This window comes from Rana temporaria, chromosome 10, assembly GCF_905171775.1.
Source record: "Rana temporaria chromosome 10, aRanTem1.1, whole genome shotgun sequence".
Classification (NCBI taxonomy): domain Eukaryota; kingdom Metazoa; phylum Chordata; class Amphibia; order Anura; family Ranidae; genus Rana; species Rana temporaria.
The window spans coordinates 23,916,583-23,927,378 of record NC_053498.1 but is presented as its reverse complement, the minus strand read 5'-3'; the positions used below and the strand labels follow the sequence as shown (position 1 = coordinate 23,927,378).

At 40.7% G+C, this 10,796-nt stretch overlaps 1 protein-coding gene across 1 annotated transcript; it reads left to right on the top strand.

The window, feature by feature from the left end:
- The first annotated feature begins 3,779 nt into the window (after nt 1-3,779).
- On the top strand, nt 3,780-10,571 carry LOC120916443 (chemokine-like receptor 1). Its single transcript, XM_040327415.1, has 2 exons — nt 3,780-3,854; nt 8,490-10,571. Exon 2 carries the CDS (start codon nt 8,524-8,526, stop codon nt 9,589-9,591), a length of 1,068 nt encoding a protein of 355 aa, XP_040183349.1. The 5' UTR covers nt 3,780-3,854; nt 8,490-8,523; the 3' UTR covers nt 9,592-10,571.
- Nucleotides 10,572-10,796: the final 225 nt, after the last annotated feature.

Genomic DNA, 10,796 nt, shown 5'->3' with positions numbered 1-10,796 from the left:
TTATAATGATTGTTACTCTGTAGGTATTGCATCCATGTTCTTGCATTTTTTTTATACTTAAAGTGGTTGTAAACCCACAAAAAAACAAACAAAAAAAACCTGCAAGACAAAGTCATAATGAGCTGGTATGCATAATTACCTTAGATTGAAGCCCCCCGGCACACTGCTCAGCCGGGTGACATGACGTCACTCCCACACATGCGCAAGGGAGCCACCGGTGACGGGGCGTCAGCTGAAGCAACTGCGTGAATGAGCCGTTGCTTCAGTGCGCATGTGCTGATGATGTCACATACAGAGGATACCTCCTAAACCGTGCAGGTTTAGGAGGTATCCACGGTGCCTACAGGAAAGCCTAATTATAGGCTTACCTGTAATAAAAAGTGGTTACATAGTCAGGTTGAAAAAAGACACAAGTCCATCTAGTTTAACCATAAAAAAATATGTCCCATCGTGACGAAATGCGTATGGTGGAGCCTGTGACAGTGACGTCATTACGTTGATGGGAAACACTGACAGGAAGCAGAGAGAAGCCTGTGGAGACGCCGCGGTCTCCATTTTGAGACAAATCAATGTACCGCTCATGAATACTCTTCGTTTTGTAAGTGCAATTTTTTCTTGATCATTTAATCTGATTTTATTAAATACTATACTATTGGGGTTCCTCTTTCTTGTATATTTTGATTACCCCAAGTCTAGCAGCGGTTCCGGGCATCATTAGAGGTTTTGGGGAGACTAAATTCCCTGTGCGCGGTGAGACTACCTTTATGGCAGTCATGGAAAGTTGGTAAGGAGACTACTTACTCCTACTTGCTCACTGAGTGTGAATTATCTTGGATGGAGGATTTCTTTTCACATATTTTCCTTTACAAGTTTGATATCTACACTCCTATAGTAGCAGAGTAATGATATTACTGCTACTTTTACAAAGTAATGTCTGCATTTGGAAAGATATTTGGTAGGGTTGCACGGATACCGATACTGGTATCAGTATCAATGTCGGTACTAAGCATGTTCATGAGTAACGGTACGCGTACAAATGCTCCAGTACCTAAAACGAATCTGTATTTTGTATATTATAATATCAGATATTGGGCTGTAGGTTACCATCTTAAAGAGGTAGTAAAGGTACATGTTTTTTTTCACCTTAATGCATTCTATGCATTAGGGTGAAAAACATCCGAGGATTAACGGCCCCCCAGCCCCCCCATTTACTTACGTGACCCCTCGAAAGTCCAGCGCCGTGAATGTGCTGGCTTCTCGGATCATTCATTGGTTGATTAAAAGCAGCGCAGCCATTGGCTCGTGCTGCTGTCAATCACATCCAATGACGCGGTGTGCCGGGGGCGGGGCCAAGTGATACAGTGAGCGGCTATAGCTGCCGGCTGTATCACAGGAGCGCGCCCGCAAGAACTAACCACCATGTGAGAGAGCTCGCATTAAGGTGGATAGTTCTTACGGGGGGCCGAGACAGCCGCATAGGGACCCCAGAAGACCAGGTTCGGGGCCACTCTGTGCAAAACTAGCTGCACAGAGGAGGTAAGTATAAAATGTTTGTTGTTTTAAAAAAAATTGCCTTTAGTGTTTCTTTAATATAGGTATTTATGGGTAAATATACCGTATATACTCGAGTATAAGCGGACCCGAATATAAGCCAAGGCACCTCATTTTATCATAAAACATTTTACCACAGTGCCCATGCCTCACTATGCCCATGCCTCACTGTGTCCATGACTAGACTGACGTTTAACATGGGAGTCTATGGAAGTCATTTGTGGGCACTGATTGGCACATATTTGGCAAATATTTGCATATGTGGATGGCCATGGGGGATGTACCTGGCCATCCACATGCTTGGGGCTTCCCTGGTATTCCTGGTGGCTTCCCTGGTGGTCCAGTGTGGGCATCCGTGGGGGGGCTGCGCTGATAAAACAATCAGCGCAAAACCCCCCTGTCAGGAGAGCCGCCGATCGACTCTCCTCTACTCGCGTCTGTCAGACGCGAGTGAGGAAGAGCCGATCAACGGCTCTTCCTGTTTACATTGTGATCAGCCATGATTGGACAAGGCTGATTACATGGTAAAGAGCCTCCGCCGAGATCGGAGATGCAGGGTGTCAGACTGACACCTCGCATCACCGATCGCCACGCTGCACGCCCCCAAGGGCTTGCGCCGGCATGTTATCCTGCTGGACGTCAATAGACGTCCAGTCAGGATAACAGAATTTAAAGAGCTGGAATTTGAAAAAGAAAAAGGTGAATTTACCCTTTAAAACTAATCTTAGAAAGTATTATTTTACTGAAAGAGTAGTTGATGCTTGGAACAGACTTCCAGCAGAGGTAGCGAGTCAGTCAACATTAAGTGGATTCACATATTCTTTGGACAAACATAGATCTATACTCTATAATCTATAAAAAAATACAAAAACCCATGTAAGTAAAAAAAAATGTAAGTAAAAATGGGCAGACTCAATAGACTTTTTCCTGTCAACTCTTTTCTATATTTCTATATAGAGGGCTACACCTGCTGGCTCACTCCTGAGCCAGGTTGTGTGCATCTATTGACACACAGAGCATAGCTCAGCCCCGCCCCTGCTCCCTCCCCACAGAATTTGTGTCAATGGCTCCCACTGCTGTCTCTGAGCCTATAAGAGGGGAGAGAGAGAACCAGTGCTGCTGCAGATGGGCACAGCGCTGGATCAATACAGGTCTCAAGTATGTCTTTAGGGAGGAGGGTGGAGGGAACAACTAGTGCAAGGTTTTATTTTTACCTTAATGCAGGAATGCTTTTACCAGGTAATGCATTAAGGTAAGAAAAACTTGTGGCTTTATAATCACTTTTAACCCCCCTGGCGGTATTCCCGAGTCTGGCTCGGGGTGGAATTTCAGAACCAAGAGCAGTAACTCCGAGCCAGACTCAGGATCGCCTTGCAGCAGCCACAGGCATGGTTTACTTACCTTGTCCCTGGATCCTGCGATGCCTCTCTGCTGTGTGATCGAGCGGTGTCTCCTCGCTCGGTTCACAGTGTCCCTGTGTGCCGCCGAGCTCCGTTCCCTGTGTCGTTACGACGCACGGGGCGGAGATCAGCGCCAAATTCAAAAAAGTAAATAAACACAATACATACAGTATACTGTAATCATATAGATTACAGTACTGTATGTACAAAATACACACCCCCCTTGTCCCTAGTGGTCTGCCCAGTGTCCTGCATGCACTTTTATATAATAAAAACTGTTCTTTCTGCCTGTAAACTGTAGATTGTCCATAGCAACCAAAAAGTGTCCCTTTATGTCAAAAGTGATTTTAGACCAGCTAGAAAACAGCATTAGAAAAATTATAATCACTTGCAGAATTGGGGAAATTTGTCATAAAAAATAAAAGTAATGACAGTGTCAATTCTGTAACTGAGCAAATTTCAGTGATTTTGAGTTGATTACATTATTGAATAATTTGTATTATAATTATATTATTATTATTTGTTATAATTATTTATTATATTATAATTTATGATTTTGTTTTTCAAACTTTATCATACCCATGCCCTTGTTTGGACAGATTTAAGTGAGTTATTCCTAAGAATTACAGGCCTACAATATAAAACGCCAAATTTCCTTGCAAAATAATGGTACCGCTTTCAGCACCTAAAATCTGAAATAATCATACCGCCAGGGAGGTTAACCACTTTTAAGGAGAATCTTTGAAATAGGATGTTACCTTAGTGTAAACTTCCCTGTATTGCGCAGTAATATCTAGGAAGTATTTTTGCAACTCAGCATGTATATATCTGTCTCAACATCATCAGAAAAGTTCATAAGAAGAGCAAAGTTTTAGGAAAAAACATCAACAGCTGCAAATCCAAGTAAGTAACATGACTTTACAAATACATTCACTCAAATATGCAAACATTTTTGTACATTCTTTCATATTTTATTACATAATAATACTTTATTATATATATATATATAAAGGTGGAAACAAATGTGATACAAAACCTGATTTACTAAAGGCAAATCGGCAGTTCGCTTTGCAATGAAAGTTGCACTTTGCAAAAGAGTTTGACATTAAATGTGGTAATGCTTGATAACTTTTGTCATTTAATCATGTGCAAGAACAGATACTGTTTTTTTTATTTTATTTTTTTTATTTATTGAACTTGATTGGGTATTTTTTGCAAAGTTTAATTTCCCCAGATTTGCTAGTCTTTGGGGAAAATGTTATTGCAAAGAATAACTTCCCTTATGTCTATTTGTCTTTAGTGAATCAAGTCCTTTCTGTTTTGTAAGCTGGTCCAATAGAGAAACAAAGCAATTTGTTACATGAAGTTAGTTATCTTTAAACTTACATTATGAGCTTTTACATAATCTAAATAGGCAGTAGCTACAGTTAAATATAAAGGATGGTCCATGTTGTGGCAAACTAAAGTATCAATAGTGTTATAAGAGCCAATCTTTGTATCCATTTCATTGAAAATGTGAGACAGGGAGGTTTTCTAACTTAGAAAGTTACATTGTTTTATATTTCTGCCCAGGGCCGCCATCAGGGGGAAACAGGCAGTACACCTGTAAGGGGCCCGGAGGTTCCCAGGGGCCCAGATGGCAACCTCCCTTTTAAAAAAAAAAAAAAAATATATAAAAAAAAGAATGTTCATTTTTTTTATATCTAGGGCAACCCCCCCTTTTTTTTATTTACTTTTTTTAAAAAAATGTTTTTTTAATTAATTTTTTTATATATTTTTTCTTGTTTTTATTTTTATTAAAGGGCCCAGACATCCCCACGGGCCCGGAGGTCCCCGGGGCCCTGGATGGCAACCCCCCTTTTTTATAATTTATTTTTTATTTTTATATATATATATTTTTTTTTAAAGGGCCCATAGGTCCCTAGGGCCCCAGGAAGGCAACCCCCCTTTTTTTTTATACATATATATTTTTTAATTAAAGGTCCCAGAGGTCTCCAGCACCCAGCACCCCCCGCTTCTCAATTCGTGGCACCCCCGCTTCTCAATTTACGCCCCCCCCCCTCGCCTCTCAATTTTCTCAATTTGCGGCAGCCCCCCTGCTTCTCAATTTGAGGCGGCACCCCCCCCCCCCCCCCGGTTCCCTCCAGGGGGCCCATGCCTGAAGAAACTGTGTTAGGGGCCCCATATTTCCTGATTCCTGATAGGCAGTGCCTATAAAAAGCTGACTGTATACATTCTATACTAAGTTAATATGTTCAAAACACACCTCTTTTTATAATATCAAACAGACAGTGAAGTATAAATCATTTAATAAAGTCTTTAGTGTTTTTATGTTTACATATCATATATGTCATTTATTTTACATTTTATTTTGTTTGGCCTGTTTGACATATTGTTTTATTATTACACATTTTATTTCCATTGAAAAATGCATTTATGGATCATTAACTAGTTTGGGTTATTAATACAATTGGGTTTTATTGCGTATTTTTTTTTATTATTATCAAATTTAATAAAAGTGATTGTTAAGACCCGTACACATGATCGGATTTTCCGACAGGAATTGTGTGATGGCAGGCTGTTGTCGGAAAATCCAAACGTTTGTATGCTCCATCGGACAACAAATGTTGGATAGCATGCTTTAAATTTTTCCGACAACAATTGTGTGTTGTCGGGTTATCCGATCGAGTGTACGCAAGTCCTCGGACAAAACTTAAAAGTACAAACACGCATGCTCAGAAGCAATACTCACCATAACACAACATTAGCATAAGTTGCCCAAAGGGTGGCACTAAAGAGCTGAAAAACCGCATAGTTTAGTTTTTGTTGGCCGACAATTCTTTGCCGCTGTATGCTATACAAGTTCATTGCCAACGCCCTTCAGACAAAAGTCCTACGCTTTGTCCGATGGAAATCCGGTCATGTGTACGAGGCTTAAAGATTTGTTTGGTTTTTGTTTTTGTTTTGGTTTGGAGTGGCCCCGATCCTCCTCTTCTGGGGCCCCACCTGCAGTGCTTCTGGCTCCTCCTCTTCTCGAGTGACACCTCGGAGACCCGCTCTCTCTGGGGGCACTTGTACGGTTGCGCTCCCGAGTCCTGCTTCTGCGTCCATTGACACAGACAGCAGGACTCATCCCTGCCCCCTGGCTCCTGTGTCACTGGATTTTATTGAGAGCAGTAGGAGCCAATGGCTCCTGCTGCTATCAATCTATCCAATGAGGACCCGAGACAGCGCCTGGAGCTGCTGTGCTTGTTCCAGTCGAACGAACGGGCTCAGGAAAGTAAAAAAGGAGCTCTGGGGGCTGCTGCACTGCAGAAGATTTTTCACCTTAACCACTTCAGCCCCAGAAGATTTTCCCCCTTAATGACCAGGCCATTTTTGCGATACGGCACTGCGTCGCTTTAACTGACAATTGCGCGTCATGCGATGTTGTACCCAAGCAAAATTGATGTCCTTTTTGTCTTTTTCAGTGTAGATCTGCCATCTGTTGTGGGGAAAGCTGTTCAGCAACTCGCACCATCCAGATGTAGCTGTATTAAATAAAGCTCACGGAAACCAGCTAAAGTCTCCATAGTGTAGTATTTATTGGATTTGCATGTTAAAAGCCAAAGTAAAATGAATCATAAAAACATAACAATGGGTGTCACTGCTGACTCAGTATCGGACAGTTGCCTGACGTCAGCGCTAGTGTCTCCTCTCTGACGTATTTTATCCAATAGGACGTTATCAAGGGGTCCTCTAGTGTCAGACATCAAACTAGTTTATATATAGCCTCTCAAAACTGCTCAAATCACAGGAAATGATTAGTCGGCCAAGCTACAAGATGCAAGTAAGAATACTCCCTTTCTCTTGTATTTTGACAATATTTGCTTATGATGGGTTTCAGATTTAAAGTATAACTAAAGAGAAAACATAGGCCCGGATTCACAAAGACTTACGCCGACGTATCTAATGATACGCCGCGTAAGTCCATGGATGTGCTGTCGTATCTATGCGCCTAATTCACAGTACAAGATACGCCTGAATTTTGGCTTCCTACGACCGACGTAAGTCTCCTACGCCGTCGTATCTTGGGTGCATATTTACGCTGGCCGCTAGGGGCGCTTCCATTGATTTACGCATCGAATATGTAAATGAGCGAGATACGCCGATTCACGAACGTACTTGCGCCCGTCGCAGTAAGCTACGCCATTTACGCAAGGCGTACGTCCGGCGTAAAGATAAAACACCTCTATAGGTGGCGCAGCCAATGCAAAGGTATGGACGACGCAACAGCCGTCGGGTTTTACGTCATTTACGTAAGTCGTACGTGAATGGGGCTGGGCGTAGGTTACGTTTACGTCGTTGCCATTGAGCCGTCGTATCTTAGGGCGTAAATTCAACGTGATTCTGAGCATGCGCGCGCATGCGCCATTCGTTCGGGAATTCATTTACATGGGGTCACGGCTAATTTTAATACAACACGCCTACTACCTTCCTAATTTGAATTAGGCGGGCTTACGCCGGCCCATTTACGCTACGCCGCCATAACTTTGGGAGCAAGTGCTTTGTGAATACTGTACTTGCCTCTCTATGTTACGTCGGCGTAGCGCATATGAGATGCACTATGCCCGCACAGAGATACGCGGCTCTAGTTTTGAAATTGAGAAGGACTAGAACCCCTGCCAGTTTTTATTGCTGTTGGGCAGATTCATTCTCTTTAATTGCAATGTTTACCTTTATCATTGAAAGTGAAGGTAAAAGAAAATTCAAAATTGTGAGTTGCCCCAAGAACAGTAATAGAGGGGACATTTTCCAATGGGAACACTAGTTATGGTTACAACCAGGGATTCCCTCATTTTGGAGGGATTTCCTCTAACTTTCAGGCCTCGTACACACGACCGATATTCTCTGCAAAAACCAGCAAGAAACTTGCTGGGATTTTTTTTTTGCAGAGGAAACCGGTCGTGTGTACATTTTTCGACGAGGAAACTGTCGAGGATCCCGTCGAGCCAAAAAGAGAGCATGTCTTCTTTTTCCTCGACGGGAATGGAGAAACTTGCCTTGTCGAGTTTCTCGACAGCCTAACAAGGAACTCGACGAGGAAAACGATGTGTTTCGCCCGTCGAGTTCCTCGGTCGTGTGTACGAGGCTTTCGTCTTTTCTATGCAACAGGAAGTTAATGCAAATCTCTCTAATGGGCCAGAGTTGCAGAAACAAAACCAACAGGGGTTATAACCCTCAATTACTCATTCCAAAATGAAAAACAGTAATATTAATTTAACTGGACTTTCCAAAGCACTTAATGCACACAAAATTGATTGTTATCCATTGTAGCTATTGAGGAATATATTAATATATGTTTTGTGCATGGAATTAGGCTTTTATTAATGTTTTGTTTAATCATTCTAAATTTTACAGGTCAGTGCCTTTTCATTATGCACACAGTACAGCAGAATTTAAGTTTAGACAAAGCCTATTTCACTTTTTATATTTTTCTGCAAAGGTAGATTGCTAGATTGATTATTCAACTTTTCTGTTTTCATTTACATTTTGTAGCATTTCTTGATCCTGACTTTGTTTTGGGAGAAAGATGGATTTCACGGTGCCATATCCAACTGCTGATGTCACTCAAGGAGAGATTGTGACCAGCTCTGTCACCAACAATATACCCATTATGCCAACCTATAATGACTATGATGAAAGACTGAGATATGCTCTCCGTATCATCTACATGATTGGACACATTTTGGCTTTTGTGCTCGGGACAATAGGGAACGGGCTGGTTATCTATTTCACCGTCTTCAAGATGAGAAGGACTGTTAACATTGTGTGGTATCTCAATTTAGCCATAGCTGACTTCACCTTTATGTTTGTCCTCATATTCAGAATTATCACCGTAGCCATAAATTTTAATTGGATTTTTGGTGGATTCATGTGTAGGATGAACAATGCTATTTTCTTCATCAATCTTTATGCCAGTATCCTCCTGATCACCGCTATTAGCATTGACCGTTGCATCTCCGTCATATACCCTGTCTGGTGCCAAAATCACCGAACTCCGAGGCTGGCATCCTATGTGGCCCTGGCAATTTGGATTCTAGCAATCATTTTCAGTGTGCCGTATGTCATATACTTAGACACAAAGGTCATAGGTAAGAGAACTGTCTGCACTTATAACATTGAAGACAAAGATGTTGCAAAGGCAATAGATATTGGTCTGGCCATTTCAAGATTTATCTTCAGTTTTGTCATACCTTTAGTTGTTATCATCTCATGTTATGCAATCATTCTGTTGCGTATTCGAAGAAAGCGCATGACCACATCTAGCAAGCCGTTCAAAATTGCTGTAGCTGTGATTATTGCTTTCTTTGTCTGCTGGTTTCCCCTCCATTTATTCTTCTTCCTGGAACTATCTTTGGATTACTGTGGCAACCATCATCTCAAGTATGTTGTACTGATCGCAATACCACTCTGTAAAAATCTGGCCGTTATAAATAGCTGTATCAACCCTATTATCTATGTATTCGTTGGTCGGGATTTCAAAGAAAAGTTCTGGAGATCCTTCCAGTCGATATTTGAGAGCGCTTTCATGGAAGAACCTATCCAAGCAAGCTCCAGAAGTAAGTCAAGGTCAACTGCAGATTCTCAGCTGTTGTAAAATAAAGGACACTTGCAAGGAAAGATATATTACTACAAGCTTTAAAAGAAGATATATTATCATGCAACTTAACCTATCTAAGCATTTTTGCAGAATGGGCTGAAACAATGGGCTACAGTCTACAAACAGTAAGCCCCGCCATGCATTCTGGCATTGATTTGACTGGAGGCAAGTGTCTAACAGCTGTAAGAAGAGTTTAATTTGTATATTACTTCATGGCCTATATAATGGCCTATATAACTGAATTAAATTGTATATTGCATTTCATGATTTGTAACTGAGATCTGATGGGTACTACTTTGTATGCCATCATGCATGCTATATAAAGTTTTAATAATTTAATAAATTTGCGAATTAACGTGAATAAAAACCGTGTGTTTTAATATACACACTATAAAATATAATAATAAGTACAGTTACAGTACATTCATAGCTTCAAATAAAAGTTCAAAATAAAAGAAAGTTCTTGAAGATGGATGAAGTGAAGAAGAGACCTCCCTCCTAGCAACCCAAACTTTTTATAAACTTCAAGGTCCTTTCTTTGACTTTCACACCGAAAAGTAAACCCTCCCAAAGGGTGGAGCAAAAGAGTGAAGTATAAAGTTTAACATCTGGTTTCATTTATCCCAAGTTACATAGGAAGTGGGTGATGGGCTACAGCCAACCCAAAGACAATGTCTATAGGAAATTTCTCAACAGGATATGGGGGGGAAAGGGATCAGTCTGCCTTCAAATGCAATCTTTCAAACAAAACATCACTTGTAAGAAATACCTTTTAAAAAACATAAGATATTTAGAATATTAATAATATGTCTGGACAGCTTCTGGAAATTGATAACTGGGTTCAAATGTCACATCAGGAGATTATTAACTCAAAGCCCAACATCCATATCACTTAATAGAATTTTATACTCTCAATAATATTATAACCAGATTAAATTTTAGATATTAAGAATATAACATTCCCCTCGGAAATATGAATAATGATCATATTTTCCATTCTAATCATTTATACATCATTCATGTCACATATACTCTGTCTTTGCTTCAATATTTCCAGATGTATTGTCATTTGTAACCGAGTTTGCAACACCGAAACCCATTCTTCTTTTAAGCTTATTTTGCAACATATCATCACCTTTCTTAATTTCATTTCTGATTTGCCTATACAATTTTTTTCATTCTAAACATTAAACATAATAGAT

What these genes read in the sequence shown, in the direction of transcription:
- LOC120916443 (XM_040327415.1), top strand. Translation starts at nt 8,524, where the DNA reads ATGGATTTCACGGTGCCATATCCAACTGCTGATGTCACTCAAGGAGAG.